This window comes from Syngnathus acus, chromosome 6 (genome assembly GCF_901709675.1).
Source record: "Syngnathus acus chromosome 6, fSynAcu1.2, whole genome shotgun sequence".
Classification (NCBI taxonomy): Eukaryota; Metazoa; Chordata; class Actinopteri; order Syngnathiformes; family Syngnathidae; genus Syngnathus; species Syngnathus acus.
The window spans coordinates 682,276-707,455 of record NC_051092.1 but is presented as its reverse complement, the minus strand read 5'-3'; the positions used below and the strand labels follow the sequence as shown (position 1 = coordinate 707,455).

General features: G+C 54.0%; 5 protein-coding genes and 3 non-coding genes across 12 annotated transcripts; 6 read left to right on the top strand and 2 right to left on the bottom strand.

The window, feature by feature from the left end:
* The first annotated feature begins 125 nt into the window (after positions 1-125).
* LOC119123842 (L-fucose kinase) lies at positions 126-6,615 on the top strand. The gene is made up of 25 exons (XM_037253173.1): positions 126-656; positions 790-941; positions 1,006-1,056; positions 1,238-1,363; positions 1,442-1,514; positions 1,602-1,699; positions 1,774-1,854; positions 1,917-2,036; positions 2,116-2,275; positions 2,344-2,450; positions 2,527-2,628; positions 2,752-2,925; positions 2,993-3,066; positions 3,143-3,498; positions 3,564-3,641; positions 3,728-3,953; positions 4,087-4,253; positions 4,344-4,571; positions 4,755-4,898; positions 4,966-5,085; positions 5,156-5,343; positions 5,422-5,521; positions 5,586-5,809; positions 5,870-5,971; positions 6,157-6,615. The coding sequence occupies exons 1-24, from the start codon at positions 584-586 to the stop codon at positions 5,939-5,941; spliced, it is 3,294 nt and encodes a 1,097-aa protein (XP_037109068.1). The 5' UTR covers positions 126-583; the 3' UTR covers positions 5,942-5,971; positions 6,157-6,615.
* Positions 6,004-7,778, bottom strand: commd9 (COMM domain containing 9). The gene is made up of 6 exons (XM_037253216.1): positions 7,644-7,778; positions 7,177-7,293; positions 6,753-6,892; positions 6,648-6,682; positions 6,350-6,453; positions 6,004-6,274 (listed from the first exon to the last, which is right to left on the bottom strand). Exons 1-6 carry the CDS (start codon positions 7,695-7,697, stop codon positions 6,146-6,148), a joined length of 579 nt encoding a protein of 192 aa, XP_037109111.1. The 5' UTR covers positions 7,698-7,778; the 3' UTR covers positions 6,004-6,145.
* Positions 7,779-8,160: 382 nt separating this feature from the next.
* Positions 8,161-10,497, top strand: zgc:114188 (uncharacterized protein LOC541327 homolog). The gene is made up of 5 exons (XM_037253219.1): positions 8,161-8,234; positions 8,854-9,005; positions 9,300-9,405; positions 10,048-10,113; positions 10,336-10,497. Exons 1-5 carry the CDS (start codon positions 8,232-8,234, stop codon positions 10,411-10,413), a joined length of 405 nt encoding a protein of 134 aa, XP_037109114.1. The 5' UTR covers positions 8,161-8,231; the 3' UTR covers positions 10,414-10,497.
* On the top strand, positions 9,039-9,166 carry LOC119125050. Its single transcript, XR_005098423.1, has one exon. It is a non-coding gene; the product is annotated as a small nucleolar RNA SNORA71 (small nucleolar RNA).
* LOC119125049 lies at positions 9,795-9,923 on the top strand. The gene has a single exon (XR_005098422.1). It is a non-coding gene; the product is annotated as a small nucleolar RNA SNORA71 (small nucleolar RNA).
* Positions 10,149-10,277, top strand: LOC119125051. The gene has a single exon (XR_005098424.1). It is a non-coding gene; the product is annotated as a small nucleolar RNA SNORA71 (small nucleolar RNA).
* Positions 10,498-14,313: 3,816 nt separating the features above from the next.
* Positions 14,314-17,391, top strand: LOC119123858 (proline-rich protein 5-like). 5 transcript variants are annotated; one of them, XM_037253208.1, is made up of 9 exons: positions 14,314-14,504; positions 15,053-15,178; positions 15,484-15,564; positions 15,674-15,722; positions 15,789-15,843; positions 15,924-16,015; positions 16,078-16,215; positions 16,345-16,471; positions 16,937-17,391. In XM_037253208.1, the coding sequence occupies exons 2-9, from the start codon at positions 15,057-15,059 to the stop codon at positions 17,209-17,211; spliced, it is 939 nt and encodes a 312-aa protein (XP_037109103.1). In that variant the 5' UTR covers positions 14,314-14,504; positions 15,053-15,056; the 3' UTR covers positions 17,212-17,391. The 5 variants fall into 5 exon arrangements, with proteins under 5 accessions (XP_037109103.1, XP_037109102.1, XP_037109105.1 ...); XM_037253207.1 differs by having other exon boundaries at positions 14,314-14,516; XM_037253210.1 differs by lacking the exon at positions 14,314-14,504 and adding an exon at positions 14,541-14,856.
* Positions 17,392-18,056: 665 nt separating this feature from the next.
* LOC119123839 (zinc finger protein 609-like) lies at positions 18,057-25,176 on the bottom strand. The gene is made up of 8 exons (XM_037253166.1): positions 24,787-25,176; positions 22,313-23,174; positions 21,929-22,145; positions 21,734-21,821; positions 19,736-21,659; positions 19,238-19,616; positions 18,823-19,155; positions 18,057-18,552 (listed from the first exon to the last, which is right to left on the bottom strand). Exons 2-8 carry the CDS (start codon positions 23,045-23,047, stop codon positions 18,479-18,481), a joined length of 3,750 nt encoding a protein of 1,249 aa, XP_037109061.1. The 5' UTR covers positions 23,048-23,174; positions 24,787-25,176; the 3' UTR covers positions 18,057-18,478.
* Between the last annotated feature and the right edge of the window lie 4 nt (positions 25,177-25,180).

Genomic DNA, 25,180 nt, shown 5'->3' with positions numbered 1-25,180 from the left:
CGTTGAAATTTATGAACGATTACTAAAAGAATGGGGCAGGGCTGTCTTTTTTGTTGTTTTCAAAAGATAGAATGTCTTGTAAACTTTTGCACTAAATTTTGTCAAATACATTTCTGACTAATCAAAGAGTATTGACCACTAGTCAGTCCGGATGTATAGACAACTGAAATGTCGAGCAAGTCTACAATTTAATGTACACAATGGTGCGTTTCAATATTAATTGTGCCTGCTAGTCACCGCCCGGTGGAGACGTTCTGAACAGTACATAAAGGCCACTACGGAAGTGCGTGTAGTCCAAAATCTACCAATAAAGATTTCAACACAACAGAGAACCCACTTAGTTTATTGGCTTCCCCCCTACTCTGGAGAGGTAACTGCTGATTCCGTATGACGCATTGGCACTATTGAAAGAAGAAAAGACAGGTTTTATTATCGTGTGATTGGTCCGTCGGCAACTTTGTCCGTGCTAGGTCAGCGACTAAGCTAGCTCGCTTCCAAACAGTTGAGCTCGGACAAAGATATAAATGATAAAGCCGTTGCCTGCTGTTTCTGTTTCACAGCAGCAGCCGAAGAGGCTTTTAAGATGTCAACCTTCAGCTGGACTGTGGTGGTCCTCACCTGCCAGCACAAGGACAGCGTCTACGCGTTCCACAGAGGTGCAGTACTTTCCGCCGCCTTTTGGGGCCGCTGCTCACACCTTCGGAATAGAGTTATGAACGCTTGTTTGTCTGTACGTGCCTTATGTGGTGATTGCAACTTGTGACAAATGTGTGTGTGTGTTGTTTTCAGAGTTGGAGTTGCGTCAGCGCGGGGGTTGCTTGAGCGCGACTACGATGCTGCTGACGGTGCAGGACCGCCAGGAACCGTTGGGCAGCGGAGGGGCCACGCTCAACGCGCTACTTGTGGCGGCGGAACACCTGAGCAGCCGGGCGGGACACACGGTGAGCACTCGCACAAACACATTATTACGAGCAGTACTACTAAATCCTGCAAATGCTCCCTCAGGTGGTGACAGCTGACGTTTTGGATGACGCTCACGTCCTCATCCTCCACACGGTCAGTTTGACCTTCTTTCAGCATTTTGACCTCCTGACCTTAACGGCAAACATCCCAAAACACAACTTCATGCTTTCCATTCATGATAAAATGAATACGGGATACAAATGAGGTTATCATAGTGGCGTGGCACTCGAGCACCAACGCTGGTGCACGTTGCTCATTGATGATGCGGCCGCAGGGTCGCGACTTCCCGTGGAGTTCGTGCAGCCGAGCGTTCTCGTGGCTGCCCGTGGAGGATCCCGCCCTCGTGGTTCAGGCTCCCGTCTGCTGCCTGGACGTGCTGCTCCGCCTCCTCACCCAACAGGTCTGCCCGTGGCTCCGTCCGTCCTTGCATGTATCCCCTCTATCTATCTTTGGGTCTCCGTGTTGGTCATCTTCTCAGGTCTGTCCTGGTTCTCCTCCTGGCGTTTGGGTGTGCAGCACCGACATGACGTTCAGCATCCCTGCCAACTTCGGTCTGAAAAACACGGCTGACGTGTCTCAACATTCACTTACACGAGAGCAACACTTCTCAATGGTGTGTGTGTGCGCATGTGTGTTAGTGTTGTCTTGGGACAACTTCTCAGGTGTTCGTGCTCTGGCGCTCCCCGGTGACCCGTCATACGCCGTCAATCATGGCGTCTACTTGAGTGACGATAAGGTGAGATGGAGCTCGATTGACTGGCGCTTGTGCCCGATCGTGGAGATGAGCGACAAAGTGTTTGTTTCTTCCAGGGTTACGTCAGCGACATCATCTACAAGGGAAGCCCAGAGCGCATCCAGCAAGCGCTGATGCATGATGGGAAAGTGCCTCTGGTGACGCATACGCGCAAACAAATTGATCTTGTGCGCATCAGCTCATTCAACTTGTCTCGTAGGTATCTGGTCCGGTGTTCTTCAGCCGGCCGGTGGCCGAGAAACTCCTGCAGGTGCACGTGACGCCTCCTCTGGACGGCTGCACCTATCTGGGCCTGGACTCTGGAGCTCCACCCCTCCAGGTTGGTCCTCATGGCTACCACGGGGATCCCAATGCTATTGCTTTCGTCTAAATGAAGCCATGTGTGTGCGTTTCTATAGCTGTCTCTGTTTCTGGACGTGCTCAAGTGTTTGTGCTCGGACCAGACGGAGGATGAGTTTGTTGGGCGTGATCCCGTGTCTGGGCTTCAGGGGGCGATGTTGCAACGCGGCAGGAAGGAGCTGTGGCGGATTCTGAGAGGAACCGCCGCGCTCAGCCTGGGTGCGTCTACGCCGCCGCATTATGGACTTGTTTTGTCCTTCACACGTCCGTTTTCTTCCCGTCCCTAGTGTACGTCCCGGGCGGTCACTATGACTACATGACTCTGTCCGGGAAGCAGCATGTCCTCCGTCTGACCCGTCACCCCACTCCGGGACACGCCCTCTCCCACATACAGGTGACGTCTTCAAACGTGTCTTCCGCCAGGTTCTTGGAGAGTCTAACGCCACCTGGTGTTCTCGCCCCCCCGACAGGTAGCCAGCGGTGTCAGCGAAGGAGGGCGTGTCATCAACAGTGTTCTGGAAAGCCGGGTTACCGTGGCGACAGGGGCCGTGGTCCAACACTGCCACCTGCAGGTAGGGTGACCACCTGCTAATAAGCCCAAGTAAACAATTGAAAGACACCTCTGGTGCTGTCAATGGCTAGAGCCATAAACATGGTCACCTATATGCTGACGCAATGATTGCACCATCCACCAGGGGCCCCTGCACGTCCCCTCAGGTTGTTTACTGTCAGGCCTAGAGGCGTCCACATCCCCCGACGTGGTACGGCTGGCACTGGATGATGACGTCATCATCCAGGGACATCGAATCAAGCTGGGAGAACTGAATCTGACGGTCTACACCGTGATGGGAGCACTGGACGACCTGGAGGTACGTGACCGGACTCGGCAGAGAGTGACTAAAACAAATGATTTCATGTCCTGGCGTTTGTCCTCAGCTGTGCTGTGATGCCGAAGCCGCGTCTTTCGTCAACGTGCCCTGGCGCGTCTTCTTCGGCAGGACCGACATACAGTAGGACCTCCCTCCCTCCCTCCCTCTTTGTCCTCCAAGTGCGGTACAGGAAGTGAGTGATGTTATCGCGCATCAGGCCGGAGGACCTGTGGGCGGCGGGAGAACGGCGCTCCCTGCTGGAGGCGCGTCTCTTCCCGGCCCTGCACCCCAAAAGGGGCGCCCCGGGCCTCGCGGGGGGCGTGGCCTGGCTGCTGGGCGGGGCCGGCTCCGTGCGACTTTGGCGGGAGGCCTGGCGCCTTTCCCTGAAGGAAGTCCTGTCGCTCACGCACCAGGAGGCGGAGCTCCACTGGAGGGAGTCTTTGCTGTACCTGGTGGGCAGAAAGCGGGCCAGAGACGTCCTGATGCGGCAAAGTGACACGTGCCTGCTGCCCAGCTTCAGGGCAGCCGTGGCGGGCGGGCAGCAGGCAGCGCTCCTCGACACGCTGGATACCAGTGAGTCTCCTGGCTGGGATTTTTGGATTGATGGAAAAGTATTGATGAAAAGTGCTGTCTGTCAGTCGCAGCAGGAAACGGAGCGGAGCCGGGGGAGGAGCCTGGTAACGAGGAGTCACTTGATGATGGCGGCGATGTCCACGGTTAGTCCTGGAGTTATCTTGCAGGGAAGTCATCATGTCCCCTTGCATGCCCTATTGTCACGAATGTCTTATTTGATGCATGACAGTTAGCGAGGGGGCGGAGTCAGGAGCTCAGCTGGGCGTGTCCGCCCGCTGCCTGTCGTGCATCGCAGACGTGCTGACGTGCTGGGCCGAGGCGGAGGGTGGCGGAGGGCTGAGGAGCGGGCCGGCTGCCAATGAGAACTGGAGCGCTGCGTACTTCCTGTTGGAGAAGGGAGATCTGAAGGGCGGAGTCCAGGCCCTGGCGGCGCAGCGAGCTAATTGGCTCAGCAGGTGAGAAGGTAAATGTACGTTATGCCTGTGTGCAGCGCTGTCAAATTAGCAGTTTGAAGCTTTAGAAATCAGCCCATCTATTGCATTATGTGTTAGCATGAAGCTAGTTCATTTGGTTTTGATGTTCACACAGGCCCGACTTGCTGGTGCGGGCGGCGCGGCACTACGAAGGTGCCGCTCAGGTGCTGCTACGACGGGCTGTGATGTCATCGCAGACGTTTGTGACCGTTGGCCAAGGGGAACTCCCGCCTCATGGGCAGTGGCATGAAGTAGAGTGTCCTGCCAGAATTGACCTCGCAGGTGACTCCATCAGACCAAAATATCACAACACAACCAAAAAAAAAAGTCAACAAATATGAGAATGTGATGAAGGTGGCGACTGCCTTGCAGGCGGCTGGAGCGACACGCCACCGTTGACATTTGAGCGCGGCGGCTGCGTGACCAACGTGGCGGTGAAGATTGACGGGCGGCGACCTATCGGAGCCCGAGCGCGCCGCATCCCACGTCCCCTCCTGCTATTGGTCTGCCACAGCGGAGGGCGGGACTCCGACATCGCCGCGGAGATGGTGTGTGAGACCTTGGACCACCTCAAGGACTACTGTCAGCCCAACGCACCCGGTACTTCCTGTTCCGAGCGTGCGAGTCTGCTTGTTGCCGTGGTGACCAGGTGTGGTACGCATGTGTGAAGTTAGCTTGTTACTGCGGTGCACAGGCGTGTGATGTCAACTTGAGTGAGAAGCTTGCTGGTTACCGTGGCAACCAGCCATCTAAAGCATGTAAATGATGGTCATCATTTGAAAGGGGCTCTGCTGAAGGCGGTGTGCGTGTGCGCCGGTGTGGCGTCGCCATCCTCCCAAGAGCCTTTGGGGCGTCAGCTGACAGCTCGCTGGGGCGGCGGTCTGGAGCTTCACGGCTGGTCGGCACTGCCCACCGGCTCGGGACTCGGTGAGGGACACCGCGCAAGAAAACCTTTGCGAATTGTTGCTTGACCGCTCCATATCTTGACCCGCAGGTACCAGCAGCATCCTGGCGGGGGCGCTGTTGGCGGCGGTCTACAACGCCACGGGGCGATCCTACAGCAGGGATGCGCTCGTCCACGCCGTACTGCACCTGGAACAAGTCCTCACCACGGGTTTGCGCAAATCTCGTCCCGTCCCGTCGGATTGTGTCGGGTCCTACGGCGTCGCTTCTCCTCTGGACAGGTGGGGGCTGGCAGGACCAGGTGGGAGGCCTGGAGGGCGGCATTAAGGTGGGCCGCTCTCAAGCGCGTCTGCCGCTGCGGGTGCATGTGGAACGCCTGCGACCGCCCGCCACCTTTATGGAGGCTCTGGAGCGCCGCCTCCTGCTGGTCTACACCGGCAAGACCAGACTGGCTCGCAACCTGCTTCAGGTGACATGTGCGCGCCGCACACACACGTACACGCACACACACACGCTCCGGAACCGACTCTTGTGTGGCCGTTCACAGGACGTAGTGCGCAGCTGGTACGCTCGTCTTCCCGCGATGGTCGACAACGCTCACGAGCTGGTGTCCAACGGCGAGGACTGTGCCCGAGCTTGTCTTGATGGTGAGATGCGTCAACACCTCACCTCAGCGTGGGCCTCTTCTGGAATTGCGTCGCCCGCCACCAGGTTGTTTGTCGTCGTTGGGCGCTTGTCTGGATCGTTCGTGGCAACACAAGAAGCGGATGGCGCCGGGTTGCGAGCCGGCGTCGGTGCGCTTGATGATGGAGGCGCTGAGCCCGCTGGTCCTGGGCCAGAGCTTGGCGGGCGCCGGGGGCGGCGGCTTCCTCTGCCTGCTCACCCGCCAGCTCGACCGGAAGGACGACGTCGCAGACGTCCTCGCAAATACGCCGGTAAGTGCCGTTGTCGTCGTTGGGTCGTCGCCGTGGTGATCGGGTTCCGTCTTCTTTTAGGGTCTGGGGGACTTCAGCGTCCACACTGTGCAGCTGGACTTGGACGGCCTCACCGTGCTCCAGCCAGTATAAACACTCCTGTGCACGCCTCGGATAGTAAAGGTACTTTCTTCATCTGATACATGACGCGATCATGCTTAAATGTATCTTTTACATTTAATCTACAATCCCAATTCATTTCTACAACGGGTGTGTGCAAAAAGTGGCCAAATGAAAAAAATTGGCAATGTTATAAAATGAAGCCGCGAATGATTTAAATGCATGTGCGTGACGTCATCATTTCCCAGCGACTACGGACAGTTGGTCCCGGATGCGGCCCAGTCCGTCCAACATGGTGTCCAGACTCTCCCTGCTCAGCTCCACAGCCGCCACAGAAGCGGAATCCTCGCCTCCAATATCCTCCGTCTGTCAATCGCGAGCACACGTGGCGACATAGGCGTGTGTGCGTGCGCGTTTATGTGCAGGCGTGTAGGAACAAACCTTGAAGTGGACCAGACACGTGGGGACGCACATCCGACTGAGTGAGTCGGAGCTGCTCACCAAGTCCACTCGCCAATCCACGGCCTTCAGCTGGGGCAGTGAGGCTACACGCATGCACCCGCACACAAAGGAACAGCCATTATTTTGCAGCGTTCCATTTTGTAAAAATCATGTAAAGTAAAAAGTAGTGTATCCACTTTTGTTGAACAATTTGAATTTTTTTTTACACCCTTTTTTTAAGTGAATAAAAGATTCTGTACCATTTTTCAATCTCATTTTCAAAGAATGATTCACTCACTTTGACTCCCAACAGCCTCCATTTTCCACACCTCCCTGAAACACACAAGCACAAGTACGACGTCATCACCAGCAAGAAGATGGGGCCAAGGCCAGAGGAGCCAACCTGTTGTCCAGCAGGATCTTGGCCAGTAAGTTCTTCAGGCTGGAATGGAAGCTCTCCGGGAAAAGGCGGACAATCTGCTCGGCCGAGCTCAAATTGTGGAAGACCACGTGAGCCGACAGCGTGCGCAGCGCGCGCGCTAACTGAAACACATGCAGGATGGCTCCTTATAGCGTTTCCTAGTCCACCAGGTGTATAAATAGATGCATCTTTCCCCCAAAACAAGCTTCTTTGTTTTAGAACCAGCATTTTTGGCTGAAAACAACCCATGTGCTACAGCTGACTACTACAAATGGGGAAAAATTAAGATTGAAAAACAATGGCCTGGAGAACGAAGGGAGTGTACAGTACTGTGTTTTGTTATATGGCGACAGAGCACAATATTATTTCTTTACAAAAAAGTATTTTTTTTAAAAAGTGAAGGTACTTGAGCAGCCTGAGCTTCAGGGACAGCAAGTGCAGTGGCAGCGTTCTGAGTCAGACGGAGATTTGGACCTGCATGACTCTGCACGCACATGTCCTTCACAAACTCTTTGGATGGCGCCTGAAAACACACACAAACGCTATACGTATCATTTTTTGAAATTGTAAACTTGTAACCCAAACTTCACGGCCTAACTCTACTCAGTGACTATAAAAAGTATTTTTTGTTCATAGAATTGTAACATTGTATCCTAATTAACATGTTCCCTGGGCTCCCAGTCATCGCTCGTCCGTCCCACTGTTTCAGAAGCACTGACCTAAATCAAGAAACTTTATTATGAATACGTTTTTTTTTCTTAATCACAATCGAAGTGTTCCTGTTTTAGCATCGAAGCGAACCGCGGCTTGCAGGCTAATCACGGAACAAAACAGTTCGACCATTCGATGCTGACAAAATGATACAAAAAAAACCTTGAGTAGTAGCTGCAAATTGTCGAAATGTTCGCTTGACAGTGCGGCAGCCATATTGGCAGTCACGTGACAGGTACCGCTTTGCTTTTTCTTCGTGTAAGCAGACTCGCCGCCTTTGTGCGCGACTGCCCCTACCTGGTCTTAAACTGTCATAACACAACACCTTTTTTTTACCATTTCTGAGACTCAATATATTATTTTACTGTTTTACGTCTTTAATTTATTGCCCTGGAATTTCCCTGTGTGGGGCAAATAAAGGAGTCTTTTTTTTAACTGTCTTTGTGCTATTTGTACTGCAGTACTTTAGTGGTGCTTGTTTAAAAAGCACTATAGATCAAATTGACTTGAATTGAGTAACATATCTCTATTATTGCACAATATTCTTAAATGTATTCTTCTTTTATACTTGTTATCCTCAATCCATCCATACCTTCCAGTGGTCTTGTCTTTAGAAGCCGTTGTCCTTGTGGCCTCCTACCAAAGGCGGCGCAATATCAGCAGCTCCGTCAGAATTATGTCTGTACATCCGTTTGCGGATATCGGAGCTTACCGGAAGTGACGTGTCCTCTTCTACCAGGCCGAGCCAACATGGTGGGTGATTTCCACATCCCTCACTTAACAATCCAAAGTAATCCTGCCGTCCAACCGGGTCAAATCGCCGCAGTGAAAACACCCGTGGTGGTCATAAACTTTTCGGTTCCGTTTTTGCCTTATTTGCAGTGGGTGGTGATGAATTTGGCAGATAGCGGCGGAAGGACGCGCGCCGCTAATGCGGGAGTCGGTGTGGCGCTCAATGAAACGCTGACTTGCGTCTTAGTTGATTCTTTTTTCAAGTCAGTTAAAACGGAAAACATGCGCGATTCATTGAACGTGCACTCTTGCCTATCTAGCCCTCCGCGACACTTCTGCAACGTGTTCTGGTTTAGCCGACGCTAATTTAGCTAGTAATGCTAACACTTAGCGTGCTGGCATACGCGCCGCTCACTTGGTTAACTGAAGCCACTTCTCGTATGCCAGTGAATAAGTTGTGAAGCTTCGTTAAAGGCAGCCAAACATGATGCCATACATTCTGACAAGTTATGAGTAACGAACGAGGCCACAGAACAAATTCAAGTCTGAAAGAATCTGTTTCGGTCTAAGGATTGGTGAGGGAGCCGCAGTCACTCCTTTTCTACTAAGATATATTTTGTGATATGTGTGTGGTATTCAGGGGCGCGTCAGGACCAAGACGGTAAAGAAGGCTGCCCGGGTGATCATTGAGAAGTATTACACCCGGCTGGGCAACGATTTCCACACCAACAAGCGAGTGTGCGAGGAAATTGCCATCATTCCCAGCAAGAAGCTCCGCAACAAAATCGCCGGGTGAGTATGGCGTGGCTTCCCGATGCTGTGTGGCCCTGTATCGAAAGTGTCACCGGCGTGCTTGTCGCCGGCGTCATCGATAGTACAGGAAGAGGAAAATGCGAGCCTTTCCCGTGTCTGCAAGACCGCCGATTCCTGTCAGACCCTGGCGCTCGCAAACACCACCTGCATTCAAATTGACTTCACACAACTTTGTCGGCTCACCTGGAAAAAATGTCGGGAATCCATCTTTTGACTTTTTGACAACAGTGTTTGGGCCTTGAAAGTTTTGAAGTTTTGTTTTTGGCCGTCTAGCTATGTGACGCATCTGATGAAGCGCATCCAGAGAGGTCCCGTGCGAGGAATCTCCATCAAGCTGCAGGAGGAGGAACGCGAGCGGCGCGACAACTACGTGCCGGAGGTCAGTGGTCCCGTGGAGGAAGTTGATGTCGACCGGTTCTCGCTGAAAAAGTTTCTGAAGCCTTCAGAGCCTTCGTACGGCCGCTGCGGTGACGCACACGTGACAAATAAAGAGGAGCTGAGCCGAGGAAAGCCGAGAACTCGGTCGTGACAGCAACGGAGCGATTGTTAGCTTAATGTGACGTTCAGCCTCGGTGCCAGATTTCCGTAAAGGCGCTGGCTGCGGCCTCTGCTTTTGCCGGGGGCCGTAACCCAAGTCAAGCTTCAACTCGGAACAATTTGCTGAGCGCGTCGGTGCTTGACAACGGTCAAAATGCTAGTGCATGCTAAGATAAGTGTTTTCTCCCATTGACCGTCTGACGTTCCATTTGGCTTTCCCATGCTGTGTGGCCCTGTATCGAAAGTGTCACCGGCGTGCTTGTCGCCGGCGTCATCGATAGTACAGGAAGAGGAAAATTGCGAGCCTTTCCCGTGTCTGCAAGACCGCCAATTCCTGTCAGACCCTGGCGCTCGCAAACACCATCAAGTCGAGCGACTTGCGCAAGAGCTTTTTGTCCAGATGCTGTTATCGGGGGGGGGGGGGGCTGTGCCTTTTGGCGCCATCTCGGGCACGGTGTCAATGTGTTGTCGCGTGTGCTGGCAGGTGTCCGCTTTGGATCAGGAGCTGATCGAGGTGGACCCCGACACCAAGGAGATGCTCAAGCTGCTGGTGAGTCCAAAGCTTCACAAGTCACATGACTGACTCCCTGTATCGAAAGTGGCGTGGGCGCATCCATCGCCTCGGCCATCGATAGTACAGGGAGAGCAAAGTTGCCGGCCTTTCCCGTGTCTGCTGGAGCTCCGTTTCCTGTCAGACCCTGGTGTCGGCGCACATCACTTCCTGTCGTCGTCTCCTCCTCGTCTAACTTTTGCTCTCTGTGTGTGCCGTCAGGACTTTGGCGGTCTGTCCAACCTTCAAGTGACGCAGCAAACGATCGGCATGAACTTCAAACAGCCTCGAGGAGTTTAAATCTCTACCCTTGCCCCTCCCCGACCCTTCTTCTACTAATAAAACAAAAACAGCCAACACAAGCAACTTTGACTTATTTATAACGTGTATAAAGTTCAACTGAGTCTTTTCTCAATGTTAAAAAAATCAAATCTTTTGTCTATGTGCTCGTGTTGTTTTTCGCTGTAACCTGTTCACGAGGGAGCATGTTGCTACCATGCCAGAAAAAAGTTTAATATTATTAACAAAAGGTTCTATATGACGTAGCGGCATTAGATCGACTCGCGCTTAAAGTCACTGCCAGATGCTTTTTTTGTGTCTTGTTCTGATCTGGAAGGAACTTCATTTTAGGAAACACAAATAGTCAACAACCACTATTGAAAGCCATTAAAAACAACTAGCCAAGTTGCTTACCTTTTCTGCATCGCTCTGAATCTGACAAGGCAAAGTTGGATGTTGACAAGACGCGTTTCCTGACTCACAATGTGAAGAAAAGTTGAGCTGTCGTGTGTACGTACATCCAGAGGGGGGAGCTCTACCCTGTAAGGGGCACCATCGCCAGAGGGCGTTCTAGCTCTTACAGCGGCTGTGGCGAACCACGTGACTGACCTCCACCGCATAATTAATTAAATCCAGAAATCACAATAGAATTTACAAGCCCTACCTACACATTCAAATACATTTTAACGTATAGTTATAGCTGAGTGCAGGCTGGACTTAACGTGATTTGGGCTGACTGAGGATTCGTTGGTCATTTGATGAATATTCTGATAAAAGAGTGCAGCCAGCCAGGGACGAAGAGTCGGCCGAGTGCTCGGTTCGTCTGAGACTTCAACAAAGTTGCTTTGTATGCTGTCAGCAATCTAATTTGCATCTTGCAACAGGAAGTCACGTCCGTCGATTGGATTAAATGATTTGTTGGCTCACATCATGCACTCGGGAGCGCACACGCAGATGGTTCCATCAAGTGGAAGGAGCGAGCGAGCGAGCGCATGCGAGTCAAGTTGCCGAAGACACATACAGGAAGTAAGTCATTGCTTGGCATGACGCCTGAGCAAGCAGCCTACTCTAAGACGTGTTGACACTGACAACAGAAAAAGCGAAATGTGTTGACATCACAAACAACGTCATCTCGTGTCCGTGACTGAATGTGCGGGTGGGTGAGTGGGCAAGAAGGAACCTGTCAGCCGACTGAATTTACTCAGATCATGGCAGGATCATTTATTCGCCAGTAATCGAGTAGATCTGTTTTTCAAGCATATCATCGTAAAATACATCAAGGTAGTTTGCGAGTCATGGAGTAGATCTATGGTTTTCAAGCAAATAAAAGTAAAAAGTCCATTTGGAGGGAAATAGCTTGAGCAAAGCCAGCTGAGCTCTTATTCTGAATATTTAGGGCGGAAGTGTCAGCGCGCAGCAACTTGAGCTTGTGCTCCCGCCAACACCTTGGTGCTCGTGATGTGCATTCCAGTTCTTTTAAGTAAACTGAATCTTTAGAATCAGTTCACTCAAAAGAGTCGTTCAAACGAGTCGTTCAACGAATTATTTCAGTGAACGAGAGTGAACGAATCACTTCCCAAAGTGATTCGTTCTTTTTTCAGTTCATATGACTTCAACCAGTAGGTGTCGGTAATGCGCATTGAAGCTGGTGCCACCTCGCCGTAAAACAAAACAAAGAAGAAAATGACGTCACTTCCCATTCGCGAACGAGTCGTGAATTGCATTTCCCGTTCATGGTCCCGATCATGGTCAAAGGTCACAGGCGTCAAGCTCCAGTCCTCCGGACCGCGTTCCAATATGTTTTCCAAGATAATAAAGTGGCTTGTTATTAGGTACACTTGAAAATGGCGGTGTACCTAATGGAGTGTCTGTGTGATTCCCTCGTTAAGTGCACCTGCGTGAAAAGTTTTAGCTCCTGCAGAACGTGAAAGGAGCTAAAACTTTTCACGCAGGTGCGCTTAACGAGGGTCACTTGGAAAACATGTTGGAACGCGGCCCCGAGGACTAGAGCTGGACACGTGTGACCTTCGACCATGATATTTCCCTAATAAAGTGGCCTGTTATTAGGTACACTTGAAAATGGCGGTGTACCTAATGGAGTGTCTGTGATTCCCTCGTTAAGTGCACCTGCGTGAAAAGTTTTAGCTCCTGCGGAACGTGAAAGGAGCTAAAAGTTTTCACGCAGGTGCGCTTAACGAGGGTCACTTGGAAAACATGTTGGAACGCGGCCACGAGGACTAGAGCTTGACACCTGACCTTTGACCATGATATTTCCCTAATAAAGTGGCCTGTTATTAGGTACACTTGAAAATGGCGGTGTACCTAATGGAGTGTCCGTGTGATTCCCTCGTTAAGTGCACCTGCGGGAAAAGTTTTAGCTCCTGTAGAACGTGAAAATGACCAAAAACTTTTCACGCAGGTGCACTTAACGAGGGACTCTTGGAAAACATGTTGGAATGCGGCCCCGAGGACTAGCGCTTGACACCTGTGACCTTTGACCATGATATTTCCCTAATAAAGTGGCCTGTTATTAGGTACACTTGAAAATGGCGGTGTACCTAATGGAGTGTCCGTGTGATTCCCTCGTTAAGCGCACCTGCGGGAAAAGTTTTAGCTCCTGCAGAACGTGAAAGGAGCTAAAAGTTTTCACGCAGGTGCGCTTAACGAGGGTCACTTGGAAAACATATTGGAACGCGGCCCCTCGAGGACTGGAGGTCGACACCCCTGGATTAACTGAAAAATGCCACACCCGCCCTCACCCCCACTTTCTGATTGGCTGCTTGATCTGTGACATCACTTGGACACTCCATTAGGTACACCGCCATTTTCAAGTGTACCTAATAACAGGCCAGTTCATTAGGGAAAAATCATGGCCAAAGCTTAAGTGAAAGTGAAAAGTGCCACACCCGCCCTCACCCCCACTTTCTGATTGGCTGTTTGATCCGTGACGTCACACGGACACTCCATTAGGTACGCCGCAATTTTCAAGTGTACCTAATAACAGGCCATTCCATAGGGAAAAATCATGGCCAAAGCTGAACTGAAAGTGAAAAGTGCCACACCCGCCCTCACCCCCACCTCCTGGTTGGCTGGTTGATCTGTGACGTCACACGGACACTCCATTTGGTACACCACCATTTTCAGGTGTACCTAATAACTTTATGCATTGTACGTGTCAAGAATGTGTATATGACTACTTGCTCTTTATTGTGGGGGACATCAACACATATTACACAACGTAAAACACATACATATTGTCATATAAAGCAGTTAACCAAATGTCAGATTTTTGTTTTCATGCCCAAAAAAATAAAAAGGAATAAAACACCAGACAAGTTTTAACAGGTTTTAATGTTCGTTAAGATAACAATAATAATAATAATAATAATAAAAGTAAATTTCAAACCAGCAATCTAATGTGAAAACGCGCATAAAAGAAGTGGCGGTTCACGGAGTGGTTCTTTCTTTGCTTGGCAAATCGTAAATCGACATTCTGGCTTACATAGTTCACGCCAGGAGATGCAACACATTCACTGACTGATCCGTTGATGCACGCACGGGGGGAAGGAAGGCAGTTCACTCGTTGACTCGTTCGCGAACGGGAAAGTCAGGACTCGTTTCCTCAATGATCCGTTCTCGCGATGAACTGAAAATGCAAATCACTCACTCACTGAGCCGTTCACTCACAGATCCGTTCAGTTAGTGAACGGGAAATGCAATTCGACTCGTTCGTGAACGAGAAGTGACGTCATTTTCTTCTTCGTTTTGTTTTACGGCGAGGTGGCACCAGCTTCAATGCGCATTACCGACACCTACTGGTTGAAATCATATGAACTGAAAAAAGAACGAATCACTTTAGGAAGTGATTCATTCACTCTCGTTCACTGAAACAGAATCCGTTCTTTTGAACGAATCGTTCACTCACGAGCCAACACTACTTGGTGCGAGGGAATCCACGAGGAGAAAGCAAGCGCAACACTATGCAAACGTTGAAACTTTTTACACAACAAAAAGTTTGACAAGCTCGACGGAGGTCTCGAGACAGCGGGGCGTTAAGACTGCTTTTGACGCCATCTGATCTGACACTCCTTTTGTTAACTCCCGACAATCAAGTGAGAGCCGAGGTGAGTTCAAAAACGCAAAGAGCGCGCGCACGGAGACATCCACGTCGATGTTGCGAGACGCGCGTGCGCGTACTTGTCCGTCATTTTGTCAAGTGAACGATTGGTGACTTGTCACGTGTCACTCGGTGGCTTTAAGTCGAGTCTTGTTTGCAAGGGTCGCGTTGCTTCTGTTTTGTTTATTTTCTCCGAGAAGAGAAAAGAAGAAAGGTGCTTCATCACTGCGCGGGTTGATTGTTGGCTAGCTGATGAAGTGGCATCGAGAGCCGACCGAGGACGCTTGACTTTTTTTTTTTTTTTTTTTTCCATCCTGCGGGCATAAGGGGACATCGTCGGGATCCAGGTTGCCGTGGTTACCACACACTGCTCCTGCCGAGTTCCACAGCTTTGTGTGTGTGTGTGTGTGTGTGTGTGTGGTGACATGGCAGGATGTCTCATAAGTCGCATCTATGTGTCAAAGTAAGAGTTTGCTTTTTCGGAAGGGTGAGATTTGATTATCTTTGTATGTATGTGTGTGTGTGTGTGTGCGTGTGACTAAGGTGCATGATGGGATCTTTTCGGCGCTCCAGGCCCCGCTTCATGAGTTCTCCAGTTCTGTCCGACCTGACCCGCTTCCATGCTGCACCCAATACACTGCAAGCATGCAACAGCACCATCTGGAACAGGTACACGGGCACTTTTCAGAACTCTTCCCTGAGTGTGTGAGTGTGTGTGTGTGTGTGTCTTGAATCAGGAAGTGTATGTTTCCTGCTCACAAGCTTCATCTTGCGTGTGTGCGCATGTGTATATGTGTGCGTACGTTTCCTGGTCGCATCAGCCGCAACAAGATGTTTAGAGGATGTGGCCGTGTTAAACTGCCGCCTCACATCCTGTCACACTCGATGTGTGCGCACGCCAATGCTAGCGGGCTAGCTCCCCATCTTCATGATCATCGTCCAAAATGCTGCCGCTCCTCCTCTCGTGTCCTCAGCGTCCAATCGGCAGTGATGAAAGTCTTCAGGGGCGGAGCTCTGCAGCCCAACGAGCTCTACACACTGAACGAGAGCATCAGGTGACGTCATCATCCGCGTCCTGCCTGCATGCCGGTCTTACTCCACTTTGTGGTCTTCCTGGCGGCTCTGTTTGCCTGACGTGTGGCGGCCATGTTTGTTGTCCACCAGGTGGCTGCTGAAGAGCGAGATGGGCTCCTTCGTCACAGACTACTTGCAGGTGCGTTTTGGTCGGTGTGCCCACAACAGGTAATGAAGTTGACACGTTGCGCCTTTGCGTCTTCAGAATCGTCTGCTGACGGGCGGCTTAACAGAGCTTCTGGAGCGCATCTTCATCTCTGGTGAGGAGGAGGAGGAGTTGGAATGTCAGCTGTTGCCACGGTAACCGCAAGCATACCCCGCCCTTTCCCTCTCCTCCCAGGTGGAGAGCAGCTGGCGGCGCTGGCCGAGGCATGGCGGTGCTTTTTCACGGAGACGCTGCCCACGCTGCAGGCCATCTTCTACCCTCTACAGGTGACGACATCGCACGTGGGCTGCACTCGCTTAGCGCTTGCTAATTCATTGCACGCCCTCAGGGTCAGGAGCTGTCTGTACGACAGATGACACTGTTGGCCTTCCGAGACTTGGTACTGCTGAAGCTCCCTCTGGAGGACAGTCTGCAAAGCGCGGGCGGTGTGCCGCCCGCCGTCACGCACATGCTGCTGGTGCTGCAGGTCATCAGTTTTCATGATTGAATGCGAACCTACAATGAAAAACGTCATAGACAGGAAGTTAGCATTTCGCCAGCGCTATGACATCGCGGGGTGTGACCGTAATGTCGACTTTCCGGAAGCGTCCCGCAGGGGGTGCGAGAGTGCGGCGCAGCGTCCAGCTCGCGTTACCGTCATCTCGAGCGTCTGGCGGCCATGGTAGTGTCACCGTACCTCAGCGATGTCGTCCCTGCCGCCGCCGCCGACCTTCACCCTTCAGGTGTGTTGTGTGATTGCAGGTCAAACACTTTTGTGGCTAGTGAGCGGATTAGCACGCTCACCAACAGTGATTCAGACTATTGCTCCAAGCCACACTGAAGATTGAGCCTTTACTACAAGTGGGGCCCTCAATGCAAAGTACAAGGCCAGCCCGCCAGGAATGTGTTTGTGTTCATTCCTGGAGGCGAAGAACACAAATAAACTCAAGAGGATCATGCCGGAGATTAAAGCCTTAATGCTGCTTACTCTGTTTTATTTTCAACACTTCCTGTCCAGCACTCGCTAGTCAGGTCCTTAGAATAGCGTCTTCTCAATGAGGTTCTGGATCTTTTTGAGCGCTTGGACTTGAGCAAATCTATTCGATGAATTTGTTGTCTTTCAATCGTGGCTCTTTCGAAAGGCCTGTTGGGGTTGTACTTCTTACTAAGCTGAGGTTGCTTCTGCTATTTTTCTTGTTTGCGTTCAGAGTGCTGGGGGGACGGCGGTCTGCCGTGGTTTATAGGTGACGGCTCCCAGCCTGACATCTGCTCTTCTTTGGCACCCCTGGTGGAGCACGAGGGCGAGGCCTACCTGGAGAAAGTGGGCGGCATGCGGCGCCACACGGTGGCCAATGCGCATTCTGACGCGCGCCTGCTCAGCGGCAGGATGAGTTGCGCCAACGAGGTGCCCGACGGCGCCGGCTCGCCGACTCGGCCCGCTGACGCCGGACACTTTGGTAGTCAACCTAACGTCAAGGACTAACCCTAGCACTGCAAGTACAGTCAGAGGTTCAAGCACAGGAAACTGATGCTGCTCTTGGGAGTAAAACGGCACGCTTGCTTCCTGCAAACGGGCTAGCTGGGGAACGCGGCGTAGCTAACAGAAAGGATGAGAGGTGAGGATGAAAAGAGATGAGGGCGTGAGAAGAAACACGCAAGCGATGGTGGAGCCTGAGCAAAGATGACCTGAGGAAGAAACATGAGAACATGAAAGATGAGAACATGAAGACATGAGTACCCACAGGAAGCAGAAATTGCAACGATGACCTTTTACCTCTGACCGCAGAGTGAGCTGCAGTGTAATCGGATTACTCTCGTACTAATCCCATTGCGATAATTGGATGACACTTGGTAGCGCCTTTGTCGCCCCCGTGTGGCCAGTCCAGGACTTCATGATGCTATCAGGATGTGGTTGTGATGCATAAGTGTGTTTTTTTTTTTAAATATCTTCATAAAAATGTATCTTTTCATATTCCAGGTAGTCCTCAAAAAACATGCTTGTGACATCAGGGCATTTAAATGTACCTTTTATACTTTTTAAGAAATTGTACTTTTTGTATTACGACCCCAAACTTCCATGAGTGGCCATGCATTTTCTATGGTATCAAATGGAAGCCTTTGATTCTTATCAACTGTCTGGAATAAATGAACCGTAGACAACACAGACACTAATCACAATTGTCACCGTTCAAAATGATTTGATCTTTTTTTGAATTCTAGCTTCAAACCCTACCCCTGAGGCATTTGACTAAGAGGTAGGCAACAGCTTTTTTGAGCGCTTGCTGGTGACATCACAGCACAGGTCAATTAGGAGGCGGGGCTCGGGCGTGGTTGGTCCAGCTACATGTTTTTAATATGAGCAACAGGAGTAGAAAAACAACAGAGAGAAAAAAAGAAGAGTAGGAAACAAAACCGCATCCAACCTCTTAAAAATGATTCCTCTGTACATTATTTACACGCATGCGCACGGCACGCACGCTACAGTACAGCAAGACACTGAGGGGGTGGGAGGGAGGGAGGGAGGGAGCAAGGGAGGGAGGGAGGATACCTGCCCGCCTGCCGCCATTCTGTACCACGGCGTTTCTTCTTGTGGTCTTCAGGACAAACGGCGACTGAGATGAAGAAGTTCCATCCTTGAGCGTCAGGCTGTCGAGGGGGGCGGGGCTAGCGGCCGCCCGCCTCCCCTCCGGCGTTGCGGCGGCAGCGTCCGTGCGTGATCTGGTCACGTTCGGGCGGCCGCGAGCCTTTTCTCACCTCCTCGGGGGCGGGTACATGGACGGCGCCGACGCCTGCTGGCTGGCCACCATGGCCGGTGACGACAAACCTGACGCACGCACGCACACGCACGCACGCCGTCACAATTTTGCTGGACAAGCTCAGCTGACAACATGAAAGTGGACATCTACTGGCAATGAGGAAACCAGGAGGGAAGCGGAGAAAGAGGAAGCAATGGAAGGAAGGAAGCAAGCAAGGAAGGACGAAAGCAACGAAGGAAAGAAGGAAAAGGTCAGATGAGGAAACAAAGCAAGGAATAAAGGGGTGCTAGGTGCAAGCTAAAAAAAAGGAAAATGCAGTGGCAAAGTTGAGTTGTCACCTGAGGCATAGGCCAGGTCATACTGTCCGGCGAGGAGCGGGTAGGCCAGGTGGTGGTGGTGGTGGTGGTGCGAAGGCGGCGCGCGCTGGGCCGGCGACGAGCGCGGCCGCTCGCCGTCTCGCTCGCGTTCTCGCTCATGCGCCGGCGTCTTGTCGGCGGTGGGCGACTTGCTCTTGTAGTGGCTGGCGTGCTGCTGCAGGAGCTCCAGCGCTTTAGCTTCGCCGCCCGTCGCCTTCACCGTGGGGCTGGAACGCGCCGCTTTCTCGCCGCCCTCCTCGGCCGCCGCCTTGCCAGCGTACGACGAGAAGGAGTAACCGGCGGCCAGGTAGGAGCCTGAGGAAGCACACGCGGGCGCGCATCTCATTTCTTTTCTGCCTTTTCCTTCTTTCTTGTATTGGTTGGTTTTTTGTCTTACCGGGGTAATTCTGCATCATGACGGAGGGCACGCCCCGGTAGCCGGGGTGGCCGGGCTCGTAGGCCTGTCCGTAGGCGTAGGGTCCGTGCATGTAGGGCATGTAGCCTTGGTGCTGCGCCAGGGGGGCTGCAAACTGGACGTGGGGGGGCCGCGCCTCCTTGGCCGCCACACGCTGCTGCTGCTGCTGCTGTTGTTCCTCTGAAGGCAGCGGCGCCCGGCCCTCCGTCCCCTCCTTGGCCTCGTCTTTGTACGACGCCTCCTTTGGCCGCGGACGGTCCTCCTTTGACTTCCTGTCGCGCTCGCGTTCGTCCTCCTGCGCTTTGGGGGCATCCGAGTACTTGTTGGGGTACACGTAGGGCCACAGGCGGGCGTCGGGTTCCTGCCAAAAGGAGAGCGACAAATGGCACTTGTATTGACGATTGGTTTGAGAGTGAAGCTTTTTGTCAGGTGTGAGCAGTTGTACCTATTTCCAAACTTTGGCAAGCAAGGCGGTCATACCTGTCTGTACCACATGGCGGCAGCGGTAGCCTCTTCTTTGGCTTGATGGCCTGCCTCGCTCAGCTTCATCTTCAGCCCCTCAGGGGGGGCGGCGGCAACCTTGGGGTCGTCGCCCTTCACCATGATGACGGACTTGGCTGGCTCGGGCCCCGCCGCCTCCTTGGGCTTGCCTTTGGCCAGCTCAGCGAGGGCGGGGGCCGGCGTCAGGGTGGGCGGGCCGGCCGAGGCTTTGCCCTCCGCCTTCTTGTCGGCCAGCCGCTGGCGCTCCTCGCACTGCTGCCGGTAGGCGGGGCTGGAGGCCAGCAGGTGGGCGTGGTAGGCCTGGTCGGGCGAGTACGAGTAGGGCTGGCCGTAGTACTGGTTGTAGTAGAGGGGCGGGGGGGCGTACACGTTGGGGCGCTGCTGGATGACCGACGGCTGCGGGGGTCCGGCCTCAGACTTCCTGTCCTCCGGAGGCTCCACTTTCACCTTGACCCCCTCGGTCACCTCCGGTTCTTCCTCCTTCTTGGGTGCGGCGGTAGAGGCGGGGCTGGCGCCAGCGTAGGCCGTTGGGTAGTAGGCGTCGTAGGTGGGGTAGTAGGGGGCTTCCTTGGCGGGCGGCGCTTGAGGGGGATACAGGGCCTTCTTGGAGTCAGGCTCCGTTTTCACCTTGACGCCCTCCGCCTTTCCTTCGCCGTCCTCGCCCTCGTCAGAGATGTCCGAGTAGGCGGGGCTGCTGGTTTGGAGCGACATGCCGTCGGTGCCGTTCTGCCCCACGGCGCCCTCCGCCCTGCCACCGCCGCCACCCAGGGAGGGGCTAGGCGCGCTATCCGAGAAGCTGTAGACTTTGTCGGCCGCCGCCTTGATGCTGGCCAGTCGGCTCTGCTGAACTTCAGAGGAGCCGTTGAGAAGGGCATCGCCCGCCTCGGCGTAGCCCTCCTCCAGCCGCGGCGGCCCCTTGGGGCTGTCGCCCTCCCGCCTCTTCTTGTCTTTTTTCTTCTTGTCTTTGGCCAGGGGGCTGGAGGAGGGGTCCACCAGAGAGGGGGTTTTGGGTTGGCCGTTCTTTGGGGCCGCCGCAGAGCCCGGCGAGGGAGAACCAGCTCGCGGGTTGTAAGAGAGCGGCACGGAGGGACCGGCAGGCAGCGTGGGCCGGCCGGGCTTCGCTCCCTTCGGGGTGGTTTTGTCCGTTTTCCCGCCGGCCGCCGCCATCTTCTTGGCCTTCCTGTCCTCCACGCCGTCATTACTGGCCTCGTCCGTCAAGCACTCGGCGTCCGTCCCGTCGGGCTCGCCCTCGCCCGTCCTCTTCTTGCCGAGCTTGGGCGGCTGCTTCCCCGGCGAGGGCGCGTCGAAGCCCCGCCCTTTAGGTGTGGCAGAGCGGGCCGGGGAGATAGCGGCGCCGTTGCAGGAGGCGGCGTCGGGGTGGTGGCCCGACTCGTCGCCGTATTCGCTGTCTGCGTCGTGCTCGTGGTGGGCGCGCGCCTGGTGGTACTTGAGGCCGTTGACGTGCTTGTACTTCTTGTTGCAGTTGGGGTGGGGGCAATCGATGAGCACCGGCGACGGACACACGCGCTCCAGCGCGGCCGCCTCCAATTTCCCGGTGGGGAGCGAGTGGGCAGCGCCGGTGGAGTTGCTCCGCATTCGCTTGGACGCTTTGGTGTCCTCGGAGCTGGAGGTGGGCTCCATGTCCGAGGCGGGCTTGCTCTTCCTCTTGGCGGAGGAGCAGGGGCTGGCCTTGGCGTCCTCCCCCGGCCCGGCGGCGGACGTCTGGCTTCCGCGCCGCCCTTTGCCGTTGGTGCCGGCGGCCCCGCCGCGGGTCTTGCCGCTTCCTTTGTTGTCCGACGACGTGCCGTTGTCGTTGGCGGGCACGCCGCCGGCCGGGCGCATCCGCTTGCCTCGGCCGCGCCCGCCTCGCATCTCCACGTCGCTGGTGGGAGAATCGCAGAACCTGAAAGACATGGGCAGAGCGCTCAGCACGTGCCGGGCGGGTGCTCGGCTTCGCGCCCGTGCACCCAAACCAACCTGGGCGGGGCCCAGTCGTGTCGGGTGCAGTCTAGCAGGGTCCCCACGTACGTCTTGTTCCGCCACGTTACGTTCACCACCAGCATGCCTGCATCGCACGCACGCACGCACGCACACAGTAACGTATTAGACGCGACCATTTCTAGTCGTGTTCGTTATCATGGCATCGGTGAATGAAATGTGCATCGGCCGGACCGTCTTCGGTCTCCTGCCACACGATGCCCTCCAGGTTGACGCTGGTTCCGGGTTCGCAGGGTCCCAGGCACTCGGGCTCGGTGGCCTGCGCCGCGTCGGCCGTGTTGACCGCCAGCGAGCGCGTGCGCACCATGATCTGCTCGCACGGCGACGAGATGTCGCTATTGGCCAGCAGGTGCAGGGGAGGCGGAGCCGGCGTGGAGCCGGGCGACTCCATCTGGAAGGGGGAGACAAACACCAGCAGCAAGCGTGAGCCTTTGGAGGTCAGCATCTTGGCAGTCAAGTCAAGAGAAATGCGTAAATGTCAACTTTTGGGGGAAAACTGGCAACAACAGGCAGAGACCGACAGACCGTCAAATGTTGTCGAGGTGTCTCCGACCTTACCTTGTCCCCCCCACACAGCATCTTCTTCAAGTTGCGGCACTCGCCGCCGCCGCCGTCCATGTCCTCGTCCTCATCGTCCTCCTCCTCGGTCGTCATGGCGACAGGCTGGCCCATCCCGGCAGAGTCCAGAGCCACGTGACCCAGCAGCTCGGCGATGGGGGCCTCTGCACTCTGCTGGCTCTCGAAGGGCCCGCTGCGGGGGAGAGGGGTCCCGGTCGGCGCCAGCGGTTCCTTGTCCACCTCCATTTTGTCCTTCTTAGTCTTTGCCGACATACCGTCCTTGTCCTTCTTGACGACCGGCGGGACCCGCATGGCTTTGCCGGACTTGTCGCCCCCCTTAGTCAGACCCGGGTTGAGGCTGTGGGCCGCCACCGCCGGGTCCCCGGGGGCCCGACCCGGCAGCTCCTTCTTGACAGCGTCCAGCGGCGCCGTCTTGCTGCCGTCTTTGGAGTTTTTAGTGCGCTTGGATTTGGATTTGCTGTCTTTTCCCTGCCCACCACCGGCAGGACTGACGAATTTGATGTTGTCGGGCAGAGCGGTCACGGCACCGGGGGGCCCGGCCGCCGGGCCGCCCTCCTTGCTGCCTGACATCTCCAGTTTGTCCTTCTCCAGGTCGGCGTCCAGGTCAATGATCAGATTGCCCACACCGATGTCCCACTCATCGCCGCTGTCGTACGCGTCCACCGCACTGGAGTCCGCACCTTTCCCGCCTGCAGGGCCGCTGCTGAGGGACATCTTAGTAGGGGCGTCCCGGAGCGCCGCGAGGGGGTGAGCGCAGGAGGGCCGCGCTCCTCCCAGCCAGCCGCGGGACGCCTGCTCAGGGCTGGACCCGGCGCCGCCGCCCCGCTGCCCGCATGGCCTCCTGCGTGACACAACACGTTTTGATAGTAAATACACACTCTGCCCCGCCACATCGACTACATTTTCCATCCAGACGACATTGATCGCTTTCCTCAGGATTAGGTGAAACGACCATGTATTTAGAAAATACTCAAGGTGCAACAATGGAGCGATTACTCAGAAACTAACCATGATCAAAAAACGTTTTTAAAAAATCCCGATTTCGATAATCGATTCACAGTTGAGTGACCTTGCTTCGCTTCAACTTGTCCAATTCCTTTCGGTGGAGTATAATCCGTTTCCTCAAAAAACAATCAACAGATGATCAAAATAATCAATAGTTGCAGTGTCTCACCACAAGTTCAGCGAGCACTTCGCACACACTACAGAAACTACTCGAATGTATCAGTCTACCTTCTGATACTTCTATTTGAATGGCAAATAGACACAAAATTTTCATTGGGACTTTTTACCGAAAAGAATGAACCCAAACTATCAACACGTCTAAATATGAGTCGAGATAAAAGTTTGAAATGAACACGCAGAGTTTACGTCACTTCACTAGCGTCACATTAGCCAAGTTAAGAACCTTTGGAGGCTTTTGCTTACTGGGGCACTATTTATACAAATTTCATGCTGCGTTGGACGAAAAAGTGAAGAAAATGCAAACAAGTGCCTTACGACGAGCCGTTAAGGCGGATGCCAACACCCGACTAGCTCGCATGCTAAGTAGCTAACAGTTAGCATGTTAGCCGAGAGAAACCGTCGGCCTCGCTGTCACTTTAGCGCAAACGGGCACGCCGAGAAAAGCTCTCGGCTCCGCCGGGTGGGCACCGTTCGCTTAAAACACGCGTAACGACGGCGACCGCTGCGACAAACATCGAATATTGAGCCGAGACGAAGCTCGATCTACGGAGGCTTCCATCATCGAGCCAGGCTCGCGGTGGCCCGCTGCTAGCCTGCTACCAACGCGGCTAACGAGATCCATTGTCGGACGCGTCCGTTTGGCCGAAACATCCCAAGTTGAACATGCGGGTGCCACAATAACATCAATTCACCTCTGCCGCATTGATAAGCACCACTTGGTGGTTTACAAGCAGTGTCAAAGTTACACTCGGCTATGAGCGTGTACTTGCACATCCTCGCAAGTCGTTATTTGCGACGTGACAAGCTGTCGTCCCTTCCAAATATAACAAGTGAACACACTCACATTAGTAGAAAGCTTCCATGTACAGAAAAGCTCGACAGGACCTTGCCTAACTGGCTTATTAGTAGCAAGCAAATCGTCTTCACTTGAGAAGCAACCAACCAACCAAGCGGCTCAAAAACAAGCTGGGATGCTCATTTCGGCCCAAGCACATCAAGTTGCCTGAATGTCATGTAACCCAAGTGGCGTGATCGTTCAGCGGGGAAAGGATATCGGGAATACCCAAGCGAACATGGTGGGAACGAAAAGAGCAAGTGTCAAGTGCACATATTGGGGCAGACAAGGACGTGTCCGACGATGGAAGCAGAGCGCTTAGCTCCCAGCGTCTGCAGACAAAGACGGCAGCGGCTAGCCCGCCGAGCGAGCAGCGAGCATCGCTTGCCGTCCGCCGCCAAGCCCCAGACGGCGAGCGCCTGTGTCCACTTACCCCGCTCACAGTCCCGACGCGGCCCGTTTCACGTGCACTCCATAAGGCCCGGACAGGCCAGGCGGCGAAACGGGTGGAAGGAAGAGTGGCGAACGTGCTCCTGTTTCGCTCGCTGGCTGGCTGGCTGGCCTCAGTGGAGCGCCGCCGTCACACGGCCCCGGGCCCCCACCGACCTGCGCGCCGCCACCAAGACGCACATCGCGCATTCAGTGAGTCGGACTGGCGCAACAAGGGACGGAACCCGGGTGTCCCATGGGTGGCTAGGACGGTCCCGCTTAGTCGCAGAGTGCAAATATTCCCCTTGGAAATAACGACAAGAGCGAGCGCACGAGAGAAAGCTGCGGCGCGGAGCGGCTCCGCACAGGACTGCTACAAGGCGGGGAAAACCCGGAGC

Excerpts from the sequence above, each read along its gene's own strand:
- LOC119123839 (XM_037253166.1), bottom strand. The coding sequence starts at position 23,047 with ATGTCCCTCAGCAGCGGCCCTGCAGGCGGGAAAGGTGCGGACTCCAGT. Across the intron at positions 19,156-19,237 it reads CATGATGCAGAATTACCCCG|GCTCCTACCTGGCCGCCGGT; the intron begins GTAAGACAAAAA and ends GTGCTTCCTCAG. Across the intron at positions 18,553-18,822 it reads TGACCTGGCCTATGCCTCAG|GTTTGTCGTCACCGGCCATG; the intron begins GTGACAACTCAA and ends TGCGTGCGTCAG.
- LOC119123842 (XM_037253173.1), top strand. The coding sequence starts at position 584 with ATGTCAACCTTCAGCTGGACTGTGGTGGTCCTCACCTGCCAGCACAAG. Across the intron at positions 5,086-5,155 it reads GGAACAAGTCCTCACCACGG|GTGGGGGCTGGCAGGACCAG; the intron begins GTTTGCGCAAAT and ends TCCTCTGGACAG. Across the intron at positions 5,522-5,585 it reads TGCCCGAGCTTGTCTTGATG|GTTGTTTGTCGTCGTTGGGC; the intron begins GTGAGATGCGTC and ends GCCCGCCACCAG.
- commd9 (XM_037253216.1), bottom strand. The coding sequence starts at position 7,697 with ATGGCTGCCGCACTGTCAAGCGAACATTTCGACAATTTGCAGCTACTA. Across the intron at positions 6,683-6,752 it reads AAGATCCTGCTGGACAACAG|GGAGGTGTGGAAAATGGAGG; the intron begins GTTGGCTCCTCT and ends TGTGTGTTTCAG. Across the intron at positions 6,454-6,647 it reads GGAGGCTGTTGGGAGTCAAA|CCTCACTGCCCCAGCTGAAG; the intron begins GTGAGTGAATCA and ends GCATGCGTGTAG.
- zgc:114188 (XM_037253219.1), top strand. Across the intron at positions 9,406-10,047 it reads GCGACAACTACGTGCCGGAG|GTGTCCGCTTTGGATCAGGA; the intron begins GTCAGTGGTCCC and ends GTGTGCTGGCAG. Across the intron at positions 10,114-10,335 it reads AGGAGATGCTCAAGCTGCTG|GACTTTGGCGGTCTGTCCAA; the intron begins GTGAGTCCAAAG and ends GTGTGCCGTCAG.
- LOC119123858 (XM_037253208.1), top strand. The coding sequence starts at position 15,057 with ATGATGGGATCTTTTCGGCGCTCCAGGCCCCGCTTCATGAGTTCTCCA. Across the intron at positions 15,565-15,673 it reads ACACTGAACGAGAGCATCAG|GTGGCTGCTGAAGAGCGAGA; the intron begins GTGACGTCATCA and ends GTTGTCCACCAG. Across the intron at positions 15,723-15,788 it reads TCGTCACAGACTACTTGCAG|AATCGTCTGCTGACGGGCGG; the intron begins GTGCGTTTTGGT and ends TTGCGTCTTCAG.